The sequence below is a fragment of the Mandrillus leucophaeus genome, unplaced genomic scaffold (genome assembly GCF_000951045.1).
Source record: "Mandrillus leucophaeus isolate KB7577 unplaced genomic scaffold, Mleu.le_1.0 Scaffold100, whole genome shotgun sequence".
In the NCBI taxonomy this organism is placed as follows: domain Eukaryota; kingdom Metazoa; phylum Chordata; class Mammalia; order Primates; family Cercopithecidae; genus Mandrillus; species Mandrillus leucophaeus.
Window position 1 is genome coordinate 1,759,396 of NW_012098099.1, and position 20,813 is coordinate 1,780,208.

At 39.1% G+C, this 20,813-nt stretch overlaps 1 protein-coding gene across 1 annotated transcript in view; it reads left to right on the forward strand.

Moving 5' to 3' along the window:
• Nucleotides 1-20,813, forward strand: part of AMPH (amphiphysin) — a 271,429-nt gene that overhangs the window by 232,789 nt on the left and 17,827 nt on the right. The window contains exon 18 of the mRNA XM_011972763.1: nt 138-194. Within this exon, the coding sequence (XP_011828153.1) occupies nt 138-194 (57 nt within the window). The remainder of the gene's footprint in view (nt 1-137; nt 195-20,813) is intronic.

Consider the following 20,813-nt stretch of genomic DNA (forward strand, 5'->3'; position numbering starts at 1 on the left):
TATATATATATGTGTGTATGTGTGTGTGTGTGTGTGTATATATATATATATATAGAGAGAGAGAGAGAGAGAGAATTGATGGTAGCTAATTTAAACATCTTTTAAAAACATCTTCTATTTTTATCCTTGATTATCAGCCCCAGGATACTTCATTATTCGCAATGCAGACAGACCAGAGTATGATCTGCAATTTGGTAAGTTGATTTGGGTTTGTGCTCTCGGGAAGTTGTTAGTTATCCCTACATCTAGAGTTTTAATATCCAGAATGTGGTTTCTGGATCCTGTGCTTTTCTAGAAGACAGGAGAGAACGTGTCTGTAAAACCTCAGTGTGACTTTGCATTTAGTTATTTCTATTCACACAGGCACAGTCATTCCAGCAAAAACCAGTCTCCTAATTATGAACCCCAGCAGAACACAGTGAATCCATTAAGGACATGTATATTTCCATATGAATATAACTTAAGCTCCAGTATTTAAAGTGAAATTGCCTCAAGAATCCATGTTTCAAAAGAAATCCTTGTTTGTTTCTTGAACCTGAAACTACCCCATTTCTCATCTCATCCCTCCACTCTGTGAGAGGTAGAAAGCAGTAATGCATAGTAGAGTTGTGATTCCTAATTTGATACCAAATGAGAGCAGAGACAAAAGCTTAGTTAGGGGATGAGTAAGAAATAGAAATAGTTACTCCTGGTGTTAGAGGAGATTCTTAAAAGATCAGTGTTGCAGTTACGATGGAAAACATTTTTAGCAACAGCTTAAAGCTTACTAGTAAAGATGAATGAAGAGACCTTAAGAGATGTCGCTTTTGAGCATGTCATTGCTACACTTCAGAGGATTTGGGCTCTTAGAGGACTAGGTCATGAGGGTTATTTGTAGCACTATGGTTTTCTCATGGGAGTAGTGCATACTTATCCCAGCTTCTGCCTTTCATATTGGATACTTGGAATTAAGATTAAATACAATGAATTTTTAAAAACTATTTTATTTGTAAGTAAGGAATTCTGTTCTGGACAGTTTGTCTTCAAGGCTGGTTTGATATATTTTCAAAGGCAGGTGTGTCTCTCGTACCTTGTCAATAGATTGTCACGCTTTTGCCTTTTGGACAACCAACTGAAAGACAGAGTCTCTCTGGCCTGCAAATAAATATTTAAATGTTTCAAATACAAATTATACTTGTGTTAGTCATGGAGCCAGTGAAACTCATTCTTCATGTTCATTGGTGATTCTCCAGCTGGGTGATGGAGATGGAGAATGGAATTTTTAATTATCAACCATGAATGGTTTATGAGAAATGGAGAAATACCAGTATAAAAGGAAAGGCAATTGGTTATAATTAAACTCACACCTACTACACTGATGCAAAACATTCAGGTCTAGAATTCGGTGGTTTTTAAGTTTTGGTGAGCCTTTCCATATCATCCCTGGCTGGTCCTAGGAGCTTCCATGCTTGTCTTTCTCTTCTCTTTGTATGTATTCTCTGAAGCAGACATCTTGCCCCTTCTTTCCACGGGGAACTTAGCTTTGTCATGTTCAGCATTGCAAATGCTGCTAACATTGGCCCTGCCCTCTGATCTAGGAAATCACAGTGAACCGATGTCTCCCAGTGAGTCCTGATTGTACACGATCTTCCCAGGAGCAAGAAAACTTCCCAGTGTTTGGCTCATTGACTATTCTGAGCGAAGTAGGAGATGAAGTTGATAATCAGCTGTACATCTCCCAGTCTGCATCATACAGCCCCACAGGACATCTTTTGAGTACAGGTTTAAACCCTTTTGAATCAGCAACTCTTGCTCAGAGCTCAGAGCTGCCTCTAAAGCCCTCTGCAGTTCTCACTAAATTAGCTCTCTCAGGATTGGAGAAACTGGATACAAGGCCACATTGGATGTGACTAGACTTCTGCCCCTGCTCTCCCAACCCATCTCCTTTTCCTCTGTGTTGACCCACCTTTCATCTTATCACAAAGGATACCAGAAAAGGTGCTGCAAGGCTATACTCCTTATTTTATTCTAAAGGAAGAATTGGTTTATGGTCCTCAGAGTTCAACCATTGTGGTATCTACTGCCACCAATATCTGTAAAGGATGCACCTCTTCTCTGAATGTGTAATGACTGCGACTGAAACAAACAATAGGAAATCGTTCTCAGCACTCCAAAATAGGTGTGGCAGGGGATCAACCCATTTGCAATGTCTCTCGAGGGAGACATCTTGTAGAAAAAAATGGTGAAGGTAGGGCACAATTCCCACAGGACTATATTGAATCTCTCCACAAGAGGTTGCTCACATTTTATCTTAGTTTTTCCCTCTTTCTTGACAAAACACTTATAATTTTGCATTATCTTGGAAAAGAAAGGTGGCTTCTATTTCTAAATTTAGGTAGCTGATTTTATATACAACCAGGCTTCATTGTTACTCATCATTTAGTGAGTTATACTATCCTCCTGGAATTTAGGTTAAGTTGTAATGCCTTATTGTGAAATTTCATGTGTTATTGTCGTATGTGAAACATCTTGTGACTTGTGGGGACATAAGCAATCCTATGTTCTCCTGATACTAGACCACAGTCACACTGTCAAATTTCAACAAGCAAATGCAATTAGACTCATTTATAGAATCACCCTAGCTATTTATTCTTGCCTTATAAAAAATGTCAGAATTTCTTGAGACTTCTAAGAAACCTAGACTCTGATGCAAATATTTTTTGCATTTTGAGATATCTTTGCATTTTGTAAAATATATGATGATATATTTCTTTGACTCATGTTTTAAAACATCTCTTGGCTTCTCATCTGGCTTCAATCTAACTTCTTCCGTAGCATAGACTCAGCTTGCAGTGAACAGCATCTACTTGTGGATTTCTTGGTGTTTTCTCAAATTGCCCTTTTATCCTTCATTGTGAAGGTCATTTGATACCAGGCTGTCATAGCAAATCACCTTGACTTCCTAAATGGTAAGATCATTCCCTGAGCGCTTACAGTATCTGTTTGCTGTTATGAAAACTTGTTCCATTATGAAGATAATTCTTTTCGAACAATAAAAGTGAAGTATTTTTCCATAAAGGACTCCTGAGAGCATATTAGTGTGAATTTTATCTCATTCTTTCCTAAAAATTATGTCAGGCCACCTCTTAAAGCTTAAAAAAGCCCATAAAAAATCAAATGTCTATACACCTGTCTACCAGTCCTTTGAATTTATTATGCCCTTTGAAAAGAATGGTCGTGTGATCCTGGCATGCATAAAAATGGAATGATTTGGTGGGAGACATAAGACAAATAGTTTGTGTGTTTGTCCAACACTAGGCTATTCATATTCATTTTGTATTACCTCAGTATAACTTTTCCATCACTTCTCTGGGGAACTTGCCATGTGCATTGACTCAGATAAATGTACAGGACAAATAGAGGTGGGTTTTGATTGCTTATGGTGAGTTGGATAGAAGTTGCTGATTTCTCCAATCACAGCATTAATTAGAGACTTCTTACTCCACTGGGAAATCACTTTTCAGCTTTTTTTTACAGTTTAAGTGTTCTGATGATAGAAAAGGATCTTATGAGCCCTCTAATGGCCATCCATTTAGTGAAAGAATCATGCTAGATAAATCTGTGTATTTATATTAATAAGAATGGAAAAAGAAGGAATATTTTCAGTAGTTGTAGTGACATGCACTGGCTGTGGTGCTTTTAATGGCTTGTTGTTAGTTGATATCGCTAATTTTAAAACTAAAAAGGCCTTGATCTAAGAGATGCCAGAAGCCTGATTTAGCATATATGTAATTGAAATCAGGATGATGTTTATGTGTTGTGTTGGGACAAAAAGACCTCACCCTGCCTACACAATTCAGGGGGTGTAATTGAACCACATGGAGAATACTGCCCTGTGGTTCTTTAAACAACTATTATATGAAGTAAATGCATTACTAAGGATTTTGTTGGAGGGAGAAAGGGAACAAGGAACTGAACAGGAATTTACAACAAGGAAGTAAAGTATCTATGATTGTGGTAGCGAATAGCCAGGTAGCTGGTTCTGTTCCTCCCAGCCTTGGAAGTGGAACACTAGCATCGTGGTGACCTGTTGAGTCAAATGAATGCATTTTAGTCTGACTATTAGAATGACTCTTTAATTTTTTTGGTGCAATGCATATTCATAAAACTGAAAGGCCCTGGAACTGTGTGCCCTGCGATTTCTTCCTTACTCCTTCCCACTGGCAAATAATTGTGGGTCCTCCTAGACTTCTCTCTCTCTCTCTCTCTCTCTCTCTCTCTTTCTCTCTGGAAAATAGCAGAACCTTTTATAGCTATCATAGGTAAGTAGGTATTCAAAATGTTGCAAGTAAGTAAAATGGGTAGGTAAAACTTGGTAAGTCTTGCCTGACTTCAAGGGAAATGACAGTCTTGATGATGGTAAAGCAGAAGTTTAATAAGATTTTATTTCTAGTCTTTTCCATTCTCTAAAAGCCTATGATGTCAAACAGGGGGCTTTTCTCCAGCACGGATTTCATGAAGCTAGTTGCCTGTGGGATGACAAAGAAAATCTTAATTGTCCAGTATTCTGTAATGTTATCTATTTACCTGTTGAATCTTTTTCCTCTAACCCTCAAAACAAACACTCCAAGGCTGAATCTGAACAGGCTCCACCCACAGAGCCAAAAGCAGAGGAGCCCCTGGCTGCCATCACACCTGCCGTTGGGCTGGACCTTGGAATGGACACTCGGGCTGAGGAGCCAGTGGAGGAGGCAGTGGTGAGCGCTACCTCCCTCTCACCCTCGATCTGCCTCGCTGCCACAGCCATGCTCATCTCATGACCCCACGCATCACTCTCATCTTTGCCTCACTTGGGCCAAACATGCTCCATATCTGTTGTAGCTCCCAGGTTCCAATAGCCTTCATTCCTATTCTCTTTGATTTTTTAATGACTAATCTTATGATCTAAAGAAAACTGTACATAGCCACAGGTTTAGCACAGTAGAAGGGTTGTAGAACTTGCGAGTAATCAGAACTGTTAATGCTTTGTTCTATCTGTGACAACTGGAGACGTACCTTTATTAGGGATGTGACAAACAGAATAATAACTTTGTTCATTGTGTGTACATACTGATTACTTACAATGTTCGTTTTGTAGGTTGGTTAAGGTCCAATGAGGTGTTGAAATCCCATATCACAACTCCATGAATCTATAAGGATTCACCATTTGCTCACAATTAAGTCTGCTGATGACTCTTATAATCATCTTGAGGATGTTTTGTTTCTGTGCTGGGTTGGAGATCCATTTGTCTGCCTGGAAACCTGCTCTTACCCTAATCCATGCAGCCATAAAGAACACCACATTGCAAACTGGGCTGAGCTCTGATATGTACCAAGTAGAATTGGACATTGTAATACCCACGAAAGTGTAGAGTACAAAATACCCATGGTGAGTGAAAAGTCATTTATTTATGAAATGAAGAAAAATGTCTTCCAACAATTTCAATCAGGGTACCATTTACTACAGCCTTCATAGACTGTACAAATAGGAAAACCAATTTCTCTATTACCAAAAATAACATTCCCTAGATTAGATACCTAGAGAAATGAGGCTTACTTCATGTCGTTGGTGCCTTAAGTCATTTTACAGGGAAAATGGTAGGTCATCTGTCACATCAACAGTTTATTAATCAAGTAGAAAAATAAATAATAGTACAAGATAGTAATGGAACTACTTAAAGTGGGACTGAATCTCTTCTAGAGGCGTTGCTTGCAGGGACTTTAGACCAGGGAGTGCTGTGTCCAGGGCCGCTCCCAGATTCGCTGGAGATTTCAGCAAGTCCATGCAGACAGTGCTTTTTCATTTGGTGTCCAATGGTGATCTGTCTACTCACCTTAGCTTTAAGATTATTTAAATAACAAAGGAAGGGGAAAATAGAATTTAATTTTTCACTACTGTTATAATTAAGAAGATAATTGATTTTTAAAGGAATGTGGATGATGCCAGGGAGTTAAAAAGATATTGATTTAGGTTTTGAGGGAAATCGTTCAATTCTGAAAAGCTCTCATCAAATCCCTATTTTGAACAGCAGAACCAACTTCACCTTCACCAATGTTTTAAAACTAGTTCATTGATTTTATGCCCAAGACTATTCAGTGCAAGGCTTAATGCCATCATGCCCATGTGTTTGAGCACGGGCAGCATTGGATGTTGTGCGATAGATTGGAAATGTAGAATAGACGAGTTACTGCGTTCAATACAGGCTGAACGTTGATTCTCCATGATCCCTTCTAAGAATGCCATGTCCATATACCTCCCACACCCTCATCCTCATTTCAACAAACCAATTTAAGAAGGCTTTTATTTTTTTCAGAATCCAGGTTTATGGTTTTCCAGTGGACAATATTAGTGGCCACGAATTATTAAGTACCTACTATGTAATAGCTAATATATATGCATATGTTTGATAATTGTTTAAACTAAAGGTAATATGAAAAATATTCAACACCCTGTGGCACAGGCACCAACCGTCACTCAAACCGGCTTCCCTCATGTTGGGTAAGCAGCTCTTTGGAAGAATGCTTCATTCTGAAAATACCTTTTCTCCTAAAGCTCATAGGTGAACTGTAAAGAATCAAAAATTGTGATTCCTTATAAAATATAAGGCAATTTACAGTCTTATGAAGGATTTAGGCACCTCCTGAGATCCACAGGTGATGCAAGAATTGCAGGTGCAGAGCTCGCACTGTGATCCATGCTTTCCACAGAGAAAAAATTCAAGTTCATTTCTCCATATGGACTGAAAAATAACAGTAACAATGTTAACTAAGAGGAGACAGTTTACAGCAATTCAGTTTGCCTAATGCTCATCAGTAGTGGCTGCCTTCCATGTTTTTAACATGGACATACTTGGATGAAATCAATTCTTCCCGTCATTCTCCCTTCTCCTTAGGAAAACAGAATCAGATAAAATGTATTTTTGTTTCCTAAAGTAGATTTATAGCTTGTTCCTTCTGGTCGTAATAATCTAACATAATATTAGGGTTATATTTCTCTGGAGAAGTGTCTATTAGGTTGCTAGATATGTGATATTAATTGTAAAAACAAAAATCCCCATTGTGTCCCTAGCATTAATTAATAGGCTGGCTGTGGTTGTCATTAGTCAGCATTGAGTTGACATGACCTTTTGAGGTAATCCCTTTCGCTGCTGAAATGTCACCATAGTTATTAGTTCAGGTTTTGACAAAATGCATTTCATCTGAGATGAAGTTTGTGATTGTTCTGTTTTTTTTTTTTTTTTTTTTTTTAAGAGGCAAGTATAATTTCAAACATGGGAAATTTTAACAGTGTTTTCCAAAGGGCTTTTAAGAAAAGTTTAATTATTACATTTTAGTTTGTTGTTTTATTTCTCATATAGCTAGTATTGTTGATAGTTTTTTCCAATAATATCAAATTTTACTAGTATGTCTACAGGATGCATTTACAAAAACAACACTGTTGTCTTTCCTTTTCCAGATGTTTCTATGTTATGTAAATAATGAAAATATTTGTTAGAAAAAAATGATTTGGGGCCGGGTGCGGTGGCTCACGCCTGTAATCCCAGCACTTTGGGAGGGTGAGGTGGGCAAATCACGTGAGGTCAGGAGTTCAAGACCAGCCTGGCCAACATGGTGAAACCCCATCTCTACAAAAATACAAAAATTAGCCTGGCATGATGGCGGGTGCCTGTAATCCCAGCTACTTGGGAGGCTGAGGCAGGAGAATCGCTTGAACCCGGGCGGCAGAGGTTGCAGTGAGCTGAGGTCTTAACCATTGCACTCCAACCAGGGTGACAGACTGAGACTCTGTCTCAAAAAAAAAAAAGTTCAATACGATTTCAATATTCGTTTCAATATATTTTAGAGAATTAGGTTGAAAAGCAGGTAAAGATGAGCACAGAGTCAATTCATAATGAATTATTTGGTTACAATTAATTATGGTTAAATTTTTACCCACATTTATTCCATTTGTTTCTAGAGAGGCCCCTTCTAATTTTCTCTAAATTTCTGTCAGTGCCTGTATTTTGCTTAAATTATGTGAATTATACCACTGTTGTTTTTTTTTGCCTATTATTTTTTCAAAATAATGCCATGTAATTAAATTTAGAGTTAACATAGTTTTTAAAACATATAAATGTAAGAAAGACTGGTAAAGACGTTTTTAAAATTGTTGGGGAATCCTGGATTATGAAACATTATTGACCCATTATTCTGGGGACAACTTTGGTTTTTGCTATGTTTTGTTTTTTAAAAACTTTACCACTTAACTGGTCAAGACCAATTTAAACCAACAAATATATACATATCAGAATTGCCAGACTATAGTCTATCAGTTTCATCTTGCTAGGAATATTTCTGTCTGAACAGAATGCATGTGTTCACTTCCTCTTTTACTCAGTTGACAGATATATTTGAGTCCTCTGTAGGTGTCAGGCTCTGTTCTGGATCTGGAGAATACAGGGATGTGATAAATAGATATGGCTCCTGCCTCCTAGTTTCCACAGACTGGTGGTTGAGATGCACGTTACACGGAGGTTGAGGTGTCCTTCAGTGACACTCATGTTCGTGGGAAACAGCATTTGGGTTTTCTCCTTTTGCAGGGTAAACATGAGAGCTAGCGTTTCCCCTGTGCCTCTAGATGTCATCTCCCAGTAAGTCAGAGGAAGACATTGAAGATCAGAGGAAGCCAGGGAGCTTGAATTATTGCCTGCCCTTATAAACATAGAATGATCTTCCAACTCCAAGTGCTCATACTGAAGCATGCTTTAAGATGTCAACAAACATACGTATGTATATATTTTTCTTTTTTTTATGAGAACCTTGGAGATGGATGTTCCTATTTACCTTTCGTAGAAAAAAAAATCACAGAATTGTTTGTTTTCTGAGTTTGACTGTATTTCCATTAGCAAATAGTTACATTTTCAGTGCCCCTCAAGCTAAACAAGTGTCTGTTTCTCTCTTGTTCACAATACCAAGCACACAGCAGAGTATATAATACATGCCCATCAAATTCTGAGTCATTGAGTTGTTAATTGGTTGACACTGTAGTCTTGGGGTCCTTAAAGGGGCTGCAGTTTGATTTCTTAAAGTACAAATATTTATATGGTCGTTTTCCTTGTCATTTTTTTTCATTCAGACATTTTGGCTTTTTTATATTTAGGAAAAGCAAGCCAGTTATGATGATCAAAAGCAATGTCAGTTTTTTCATTCTGCCCCACAGCTCTGTGACACCTAAGCCCCACTTACCTCAAATATAAAATGGAGTTAATAATAATCACCTTAAAAGTTTTCTATGAGGGCTTAGAAATAATACATATTGTCAGTTTCAGCATCTGTCATGCAGAAGTTATTAATGACAGTTTGGTGATATCATTATTGTTACCATCCTCATGAAAAGTTGTTGAGAAGGAAATAAGCAGAAGCAGGGGAAATATGTACTCTGGGGAGGAGAAAGCAGCAGAGGCAAAGGATAACAGCCCCCTCTTCCAGTGTTGCCTCGTGTCAGAAATGGCAAAGGATCCAGTCCCTGCTAGATCTCCATCAACACAAATTTCCATGTGGTTTCCAAACAAGCTGTGTCCCATCAAAATTCTTTGTCCTTTCTAAGAAGACTTTCTGTTTTCTAGGCACCTTCATACTCAGTGAATGAATAGGGATTTTTTCTATCTTCATTGCCAAGGAGATGTGAGTATTCAGAGAACTGGCAGTGCCCTCTCAGCTGCGTCCTCTTTCAATGTGGTTGTAGAAGGAAAAAGAAGGGCAGATGATCTGTAAATATGATACATCCAAATCCGATATAAGTAACTGAATTTAGATCTTTCTCTCTGTCTTTGCAGGAAGTCATAGGGAAGAGATAAAGTTAGCCAAGAATAAAGTGAAAGTAACAACACGGTGATCAGTTCCCCCAAACTCACAGAGCAGGTTGATCTGGATTGGTAGGTGGCCATCTCTGATGTTTTCAGATGTGGCTGATATTAAGTATTCATTAACCACCTACCAACTGCTAGTAGCAGCATACACACACCATTTTCCCTGCCTTCTGGAGTGTGATTTCCAAAGCCCTATCGCAGACAGGCCCAAGTGAGACTTTTGAAATGTCATTGTTTATTCAGAGTGTGGTTATAAATCTATGTGAACATGAACTCAGGATTCAGGTTGTTCTTCCACTATTGAGGAGCCATTTTTAGGTGATAGATGCCCAGTGGCTTTTAAGTATTACTTTTGGCATGTACTTTTCTTCTGAGGTGAAATTCACATAAAATAAAATTAACCATTTTCAAGTGAGCAATTAAGTGGCACTTAGTACATTCACAGTGTTGTACAATCATCACCTCTATCTCGTTCCAAAACATTTTCATCACTTCAAATCACAGCCCCATAGCCATTAAGCAGTGACTCCCATCTTCCCCTCCCCAGGCCCTTGGTACCTGCCAATCTGCTATGAATTTATCTAACTAGAGAGCTGATATAAATGGAACCAGACAACACATGAGTATAAGATGATTTTGTGACTGCCTTGGTGTATACATTTTGTCACATACTAAATCTAGAGCTTTAGTTTGATATATTTAATGTGAGTTGCTATCATTAGCTTCAGGATAAGAAACTCTTATTCTCTCTTCTGAATATGTATTGGGCCCAATTCATAATCCCTCATTGAAATGATTCCTGGTCATCAACACAATTGGGTAGCCTATGTAAGACCAGACCCATTCAGAGGTTAAAAAGACAACACTGTTGAGATAATAAAGCCCCACCCCAGTATGAAGCCCAATCCCACCCCAGAAATCAGAATTTAAACCTACAAGAGCCTTACAGATGTGTTCTGCCTACTGGCTCACCCCTCTTCGCCTACCGGTGGCAGTGCTGGGATTTGTTTAGTCCATGGATAATGTGGAACCAACCCCCTAGACCATGTGTGCTGAGTTCTCGTCCGCTTCTTGCCTGTTCCTATTCTGTCCATCCCTCACCTCCAGGATAGGAAAGCCCTTGCATGAATCCCTCCTGCTAGCCCCCCAGAGACTTGAGCTGGAACCCTAAATATGATCAGGAAAAAGTGCTTGATTTGAGATCAGAGATCCCTTCCTTTTCTCTGGCCAGTTGCCTTTTGTTCCAGCATCAGTGCCCAAGCAGCTCAGATACTGCCTTTGAGGACTACTGTGTGTGTCCTGAAGTGAAGGAGTATGATCAAAGAGAGTAAGGTGATAGTAAAGAAGGCCATACTGTGATAAGAGATACTAGGGAGCACTAGCATTGTCATGCATTCTCTCACAGCAGTCCCATGAAATAGGATTATTTAGGCATCAGGATCCCCATTTTACAGATTAAGAAAACGGACACAGAGAGATTATTTGCTTAACCAAGATCGCACACCTACAAAGTAGTGACCTGTGATTCAAAACCTGCTCTTTTAATCCATAGCTGTCCATCTCCTGACTACTCCAGGTGCTTTTAAAAAGAGCAGGTTTTATAAAAATATATTTATGAACACATTTCATATCACGTCTAACTAAAGCCATTAGGTTCACAACTTAGGGTCCAAGCTGACACAAAGACTTCCTACAACGAGTGCTTAGACTTGATACATGTTCCTGGTTTGTGGTTGAGGAGTTGAACTGAAACAGAAACTCTGTGTAGCCTCAACCTTGAGCTTCTCAGAGGTAATGTATATTCTAATTCTCCACTTTGGCTGCAAAGCAATTTCAGAGGGGATGTATTTGAAAGACCCTGAATTAGGAATATGGGGGAACTGACTCCATGGCCAACCAGTGAGGTGGCCTTGGGGAAATAATTTTACCCTCCATGCCAGTTTTCTCATCCTCCTTTAAGAGCGTTGTACACGATAACCTCTTCCTGCTCCCGAAAATCAAAATGTATTACTTTAAAAATTCATTGTAGTGACAGTTCCTTGTAGTAACAAGAGCACCCTGTGTTTATGGCTTTTTTCCAGCCTCTGTTTGCTAGGCCTTTGGGATGACATATCATTGCGGAGTGGCTTTTACTTACTAATGCCATGGCCAGTTCAAAGGCTGTGAACTCGAAGGTTGGCAGTCAGGCCTTCCAAGTGTGACTTTCAGCTGCCTACCCCTCCTCAAGCTTCAGGCCCCACACTGCCATCTGGGTTGGGTCCCAGGTTGCACACTGAGATATATGTCGTGCTTGACAGGGTCAGGTTTGGGAGATTTTGCCAACAAAGTGTAATGACATTCAGGTGATTTGCAGATCACTGTTTATCAGTCTAGTCTCCGGATGTGTCTGGCAGACTTCCTTCTGCCTTCTGCCAACCTGAGCCTGGGCCTGCTTAGGAGAAGGCAGTTTGAGCGGTAACAGCAGGCACTTTACATACCATTCAAAGATGACATAGCCAGCCATGGGAAAATGCTTATTGTACCATGAAAGTGTCTTCCTTAAGCAACCTCTTTAACAAACTATTTGCAATCCCTGTTGAAGCTGTCCATGGTGACTGCTCCAAAAACTAGTGTGTGCTCATTTCCTCGTCTCTGAGAGAGAACAATCCATGGTATTTACATTTGCATTAAAAGATAAGTCCCCTTTTCCTATCCACTTGTCCCCTACATGTTGCAGATAAATCACTAATTAAAACTTTAAATACTGATCTGTATTATTATTGGATATTCTGACACAAACTTAAAGGCCAAATTAACCAAAATGTGTTAACTTTGAGATCTCTGTAGAAGACTTTAATTTTTAAAGAAAGTGATGGAGCTAGTTCTAACAGACATTGCCATGGCAACAGTGCTGCCTGCAGTTGAGTTGCTCTGGGACCCAGCTGCTGAGGGTTCATGATGGGACTGCAGGCAATACCTGGAGAGCAGACTGAAAAAGATGATTGAGCTGAACATTGTGAGGGGGACACCACTAAATTCCTTTATTAGAAAGGAAGCACATAAATATGTCAAATGAAATTTGCGATGCCAAGTGCCAGCTTTGAAAGGAACACTACTGGGGACACGGGGTACCATGAGAGAGCTTGCCCCTGCAGTCACACCGAAGGACAATTATGACCCAAATTGTTTTAAATATAGTTCACGTGAAGAGATTTACCAGTCACCAGCCCATGCCATAGTTCAGTCATCTTCTTTCTATTTGGGGCCATAATGATGATCTGGAGACTCTACCTACCTCTTGGGCTTTTCTTTAAAATGGATTCTGAAGAAAATGCTGTATTTTCATTAAAATGCCAAGGATCTTCAGACAAGTCAAGAGCTCAAGTTGGATCTAGAATTAGAGATAGTCAAGAAAAGGCAATGGTGCCCTGCAGCCAGGATTCCCACTGTATTTGTCTTCCTTTGTTACTTTTCCCCATGAGTTTACACAGCCAGGCCCAAAGGGACTTCCTCCAGCTCCATAGTGAATTAGTGGAAGAGTCAAAACTAAAACCCAGTCTCCAGTCTATCTCTAGTGCTGCTTCTACTTTATAATAGTTCCTCCCTTGTAAAATGAGAACATTAGGCCCTGTGGTCCTTCCAGCCATGGGATCAGATTAATCTCTAACTTGTGAACATACTTATAAACGAAAGACAAAATGTCCAACTTCTAAATGTTCTCAGTTGTAGTTCTGTAGTGTAATGGATCAATTGGTCATCTTTTCCACTTTTCCAGCCTGTACATATCTTAACGATGAAACCTATAGGACGAAATGAAATCTACAGGACAACTACAGGACAAAATAATGTAGAACAATAATGTAGGCAAAAGTAATGTAGAGAAATTCTATCAAACCAACCTCTTCTTGATATCTTTTTATTGCATAATTCACTATTGATTAAGAGGGATTTTGTGATATGTTTGCTTTGGTGCCTGGGTAGTATGTGTGCATGAATAAAGAAAATTTATAATCTATGCATCTCACTTTAAAGAGTAGCATTCCAACAACTTAAGTGAATGTATCAACTGTTTATAAGAATACACTCACATTCTTTGTCAGACATTACTTGGGAACCAAAAGTTATTTAGGAGGTCTCAGAATTTCTGTGGAATTCCCTGACTTGAGAGGTGTGTGGTCTTCTTGGTTATGGGATGGTGTGAGAAAATACAGAGTTTAGAGTTAGACAAACTGTTTCAGTCCTTGTTTTTGAGTGTAAGATAATGTTGTTGGTGAACAGAGATAATTTGACTTCCTCTTTTCCAATTTGGATGCCTTTTATTTCTTTCTCCTGCCTGATTGCTCTGGCTAGGATTTCCAGTACTTTTTTGAATAGGAGTGGGGAGAGTAGACATCCTTGTCTTGTTCTAGTTCATAGGAGGAATGCTTTCAACTTTTTCCCATTCAATACAATGTTGGCTGTGAGTTTGTCATAGATGGTTCTTATTATTTTAAGGTATGTTTCTATGATGCCTGCTTTGTTGGGAGGTTTTTATGATGAAGGGATGTTAGATATGTTAAAAAAAATTTGCATCTATTGAGGTGATCATTGGTTTTTGTTTTAAATTCTGTCTATACGGTGAATCACATTTCTTGATTTATGTGTGTTGAACAATCCTTGAATCCCTGAAGTAAAACTCATCTGATCATGGTGGATTATGTCTTTGATAGGCTGTGAGATTCAGCTGCTAGTATTTGGTTGAGGATTTTTACATCTATGTTCATCAAGAATGTTGGCCTATAGTTTTCTTTCTTTGTTATGTCCTTGCCAGATTTTGGTATCAGAATGACACAGGTTTTGTAGAATGAAGTAGGGAGGAATCCCTCCTTGTTGATTTTTTTTTTTTTGAATAATTTTAGTAAAATTGTTACTAGGTCATCTTTGTACATCTGGTGAAATTCTACTGTGAATTCGATCTGATACTGGGCCTTTTTTGTTGGTGGTAGATTTTTTATTACTGATGCAATTTCATTACTCATTATTGTCTGTTCAGGTTTTCTGCTTCTTCCTGGTTCAATCTTGGTAGGTTTTATGTTTCTAGGAATGTATTCATTTCCTTTAGGTTTTCTAATTTGTACGCAGAGATATTCATAATAGTGTCTGATGACCTTTTGTATTTCTGTGGTATCAGTTGTAATGTCATGTTTATCATTTCTGATTATATTTATTGAATCATCCTTTTTGGTTAATCTAGTTAGCAGTTGTATAGTCAGGGTTCTACAGAGAGACAGAGCCCATTGGGGAGATATCTATCTATCTATCTGGAGAGAGAGAGAGAGAGAGTTTCCCTAACAGAATCTTCTCTCTCTGTCTCTCTCTATATATATAGATATAGACATAAATAGATAGAGAAGACATCTCTCTCTCTCTGTATATATATATGGAGAGAGAGAGAGAGAGACAGAGACAGAGAGAGAGGATTTTACTAGGGAAAATTGGCTTATGCAATTACAAGGTGAAGTCCTATGACTGGCCACCTGCAAAGCTGGGAACAGAGAGAAACCAGTAGCATGGCTCAGTCTAAGTCTGAAAGCTTCAAACCAGGGAAGCTGACAATGCACCTCTGTGTGACACCAAAGGCCTGAGAGCCCACAAGAGGCCACTGGTGTAAGTCCCAAAGTCCAAAGGCCGAAAAACCTTGAGTCTGATATTCAAGGGCAATAGGAGAGAAAGCAAGCATCCAGCATGAGAGAGAGAGAGAGAAGACTTAGAGCAAGCAAGCTTATCCCCCTCTTCTACATGGTGGTCCAGCCATCCTGGCAGCTGATTGGATGGTGCCCGTTCATGTTGAGGAGGGGTCTTCCTCTCCCAGTCCACTGACTCAAATGTGAGTCTCCTCTGGCAACAACCTCTCAGACACACCTAGAAACAATACTTCACCAACCATCTAGGCATCCCTCAATCCAGTCAAGTTGACACCTAATATTAATTATTAAGGCAGTCTATAAATTGTATTTATCCTTTTAAATAACCAACTGGCTGTTTTGTTGATCCTTCATAAGATTTTTTTTTTTTTTAATTTTCAATTGCATTTAGTTCTGCTCTGATCTTTGTTACGTCTTTTCTTCTGCTAGCTTTAGGTTTGGTTTTTCTTATTTTTCTAGTTCCTTGATATGACGTTAGATTGTTAATTTGAGATCTTTATATCTTTTTGGTGTAGGTATTTAACAGTATAAACTTTCCTCTTAGCATTGCTTTTGCTGTATGCCAGAAGTTTTGATATGTTGTATCTCTGTTTTCATTTGTTTCAATTTTTTTATTTTTACCTTAATTTCTTATTTACTCAAAAGTTATTCAGGAGAAAGTTGTTTAATTCCCAAATACTTGTGTGGTTTTTAGAGTTTCTCTTGGTATTTATTTTTAATTTTATTCCACTGTGGTCTGAGAAGTTGCTTGGTATGATTTCAGGGTTTTGGATTTATTGAGACTTGCTTTATGGCTAAGCATATGGTTGATTTCAGAGAATGTTCCATGTACAGATTTAAAAAAATGTACATTCTGCAGTTTCTGAGTGGAATGTTCTATAGATATCTATTAAGTCCATTTGGTCAAAAGTACATTTATGTCCAGAGTTTCTTCTTTAGTTTTCTGCCTTGGTCATCAATCTGGTGCTATCAATGGGGTATTGAAGTCCTCCATTATTACTGTAGTGATGGCTATCTCTTTTCTCAGGGCTAGTAGCATTTGTTTTATAAATCTGGGTGCTCTGGTGTTGGATATATATATACACACACACACATATATATACATATATATGCACATTTATATATATATATTTATATATATAAAAAATAGCTAAATCTTGTTGAATTGAACTCTTGTTATGACATAATGCTGTCTTTGTCTTTCTTTTTAATGTTATTGGCTTAAAGTCTGTTTTATCTCATATAAGGATAGCAACTCCTGCTCTTTTTGTTTCCAGTTACATAATACGTCATTTCCAGCCCCTTTACTTGGAGCCTGTGGGTGTCATTACATGTTAGATGGGTGTCTTGTAGGCAGCAGGTGGCTGGGTTTGGGTTTTGTTTTTCTTAATCCAATTTTCCAATCTGTAAGTGGAACATTAAGGCTATTTATGCTCAAGTTTAATATTGACATGTGAGATTTTGTTCCTGTCATAGTGTTATCAGCTAGTTGCATTACAATCTCAGTTGTGTAATTGCTTTATAGGATATGTGAACTTTGTACTTATGTGTGCTTTTATGGTGGTATCACCCGTCCCCTTTCATGTTTAGAACTCCTTTCAGCATTTCTTGTATGACCAGTCTAGTGGTGACGAATTCCTTTAGCATTTGTTTGTCTGGGAAAGACTTTATTTCTCCTTCGTTCATGAAGCTTAGTTTGACAAGATATAAAATTCTTGGCTGGCATTTTTTTTCTTTAGGAAGGCTAAAAATAGGCCCCAAATCTCTTCTGGCCTATAAGGTTTCTGCTGAGAAGTCGACTGTTAGTCTGTTGGTTCCTTTGTAGATAAATTTGACACTTCTCTGTAACTCCCTTTAAGATTTTTTCTTTAGTGTTGATCTTGGATACTCTGTTGATTATATTTCTTGATGATGTTAATCTCATATAGTACCCCCCAAGTGTTCTCTGAATTTTTTGTATCTGGATAAATACTTCTCTATCAAGATCAGGAAAACTTTTTCTGAATCATTCCCTCACATATGTTTAAGGGAACATACTGCACTCCTTTGAAGGTGTCAAAACACTTTGTCTTTTTGTATTGCCAGAGTTCTGCTGATTCTTTCTCACGTGAAGAAGCTGTCACTTCTTATGTTTAAATTAGTCATCCTTTGATGGGACATTTAGATTTTTTATTCTTTTTTTCCTTGAGGATATGGCTGTGGGGTTTGTTGTATATGATTATTTGGCTTTGTTTCTAGGTGCATTCAGGAGGCCAAGGCTCTGCATGGGTTCCTTGGTTATGGATATCTGTTGTGTGGTGGCTTTCTCAAATGCTGCTTGTTGTAGCAATATATTGGGTATATGAGTTGATACACTGTCTTCTGTGGGGCTGGGAGTGCGGAGGTTTCAAGAAGTTTATGTCATACATTAGCACTATGCCCTTCTGCAGCAGGTTTTTTATTTGGTCTTCAGTCTCCAGTCCAGTAGGTGGCATTTAAGGATGAGAGCTGGCTTACCCTTGGGTAGCTGGATGATGAATGGAGGCACCTACCCTGACAAGGGTGACAGGAGGATTTGTATTGGGATATGCTGAGCTCTTGGGGATAAGCGTTAGGGGGCTGCACCAGCTTCTCATCCTAGATAGGCAGGAATGTGATCCAGTTTACTGTTGCAGGACTCGTGACCTTCAGTTCAATAGATGCTGTCCTTTGACTCCAGTCTGCAGTGTGACTGAGGTCTGTGAAAGGACCTGTCTGGTGGCTATCAGCAAAATGGCCTTGGGGCAGAGCTTCTTCCCCCAATCCAGAGCAGATAGCTCTGTGACTTGTCTGTCCTCTGTTGCCACCATGCTGCCCACTCTGTTTAGGGAGGGGAAGATGGGCTCTGCCCTTTGTGCAAACCCAAATGGCATAGGCTCACTTTCACTGGGGATGCGGCCATCGGGAAATGCACTGAAAAGGCTTTCTCCGAGTGCACTGGCACCAGCCCCCAGCAGAGAAAATCTGCTCTGCATCCACAACAGTGGGTGGGGGAGATGGGAAATGGCCCCTTTTCCATGATCTTTCCCAGCCACTGGTCCTGCCCCTTGCAGAAATCAGCACCATGCCTGCATTTCCTTTGTTCCAAGGGGCACTTTGACAGGCCATATTCCCCCTTCCCTCAGGGTGGCCTGTGCCAAGAGCTAGCTCTCTGGAGTACCCACAACTTCCCAGCATCCTCCCTATCAGTCCTCTATCAATGCCAAATCAGAGTGGGTTCTGAGGTATGTTTGCAGGGGTCTGGTGATACAGCTGCACAAAGGCCTAGGTTCCTCAGGCAGGCAGTGACCCACACTGTGCGCACAGCTGGTATGGCACCTGCCGTTTCAGTGCAGGCCTGAGGGGAGTGCGAGTACACCTGGAGGAGCTGACCACCGCTGCTCTGTCCTCAGGAAGTTCTCAGGTGGCTACCAGCAGCATTGCCCAAGGCCACAAGGGCAGAGGCGCTCTCTGACAATTTAGTGGTCAGCAGTCTGTCACAGAAGAGAGGGGAGTAGAGAAACACCCCCACCTATCCTTACTACCGAATTCTAAGTTCCTTAAGGGTCAGTCTCTACCAGACTTTTGTAGCTTTCCTTTTCTGCACCCCAGCTTATTTCCATGGGAACTCCAACAGGTCCTGGCTCTCTTCTCTCAGCTTTCCATTCAGATCATGGCCACTCATCTGTAACTTTGATCCCCTTTCTGAAGAGAACTGGCATCTGACGTCTCCAGTCAGCCATCTTGGGAGAAAAAAAAAATCCTTGGAGCATTTTTTTTAAAATGAAATTTGTCATTGGGATGTATAAATGAAGATTCATGAGAAAGCTGAAAACACTTAAAAATCACTCAAAAAATCAGATTCATTAATACCAGTTTTTTTTGTTTGTTTGTTTTCATTTTAATGATTTTACTCTTAAACAAAAAAACCCAGCATATAGAAAAAGAAAGTCAACATTTCAAAAGTATATTTTAGAAATGTTAGCTAAACCCAAGAGAATTTTCTATAAAACAAAGTATAAATGGATCGTTGAAGCATAATACCTGAGCCAGGCAAGGGAAAATATCTGAGAGTGTCATCCATCTCCACCCTCAATCAGAGACAACTTGCATCTACCCCGCCATGAGTATGGGATTCCTTTCTGAAGCATGCAGGCCATTTGGGGCCTGCTGCTACTCTCACACAAGTATATCCTTTGACACATATATTTGGGGGATTTATGTAACAGATGATTCTATGTAAAGACTTGATAAATCCCTCTCCAGCTCCTGTTCTGAAAAGGATATCTAAGAGTCCCCAGATAATGAGTAAAATGGAACAAAGAAAATGTTTCCACATCTACTGTAAACATCAAGCCTATAGAGATTTCCCCTGATTTGAGAAAACTAAGCAAATAAATAAGTTTTAAGATTAGCAAACACCTAAAGAGCAATACAAAAGAAAAAAATAATGATTGCATGCCAGAGTTAAAAGTTTCTTTAGAGAATATGCAACAATAACAAAATTTACCTGACATACAAAGACAAAATTTGAAAATTGCCTTCCTTTTTGTAATACTCAAGAGGACCTCGATAGGTGAAACAAAAAATGAAGGGTGAGATGATAAGGCAACCATATTGAGAAGAAAAGAAAGTCACTTTGAAAGGCAGATGAAAACGGAACTCAATAACATGGGTAAAGATTTTAAGGGGAGGAAATGTAATATTAGAATTAAAATTTGCATGAGACGTGGTAAAGATGAGAAGCAACACTATAGAGAATCGATTTAGTGATATGAGGACCAGCTGGAGGAGTTCTCCCAACAAATAAAGAGAAGCACAAGTAAAGGTGATGGATTTAGGGCCAAGGAGTGAAGATACAGCTCATGGGTAGAAGTTCATCCTGAAGAAGAGACTAGAAGAATGTTACAGAAGCAGAAGTGGCCAGTATAATAGAAGAAAACATGCTCGAGCAGAAATTTTCCTAGTTGATGGAATTAATGCACGTGGATCATAAGAAATCACCCAAAAAAACAAACTTAATGGAGAGAGACTACATTGAAATGTATTATTTTAAATATTTAAGTTCAGAGTTTAAAGAAAAAAGTCCTGCAAGCATCTAGATTGGAAATAAGAAAGCACTACAAGTGAACAACAATTAGGTTGTTCTCTGACTTATCCATACCAATACTAAAGGTCAGAAGCTATTAGAATAACATACAGATTTTGAGCACAAAGAAACACAACATAGTAATTCTACCCCAAGTCAATAGTTGGCCATGTAGGAAAGCAGCAGAAAGACATTACC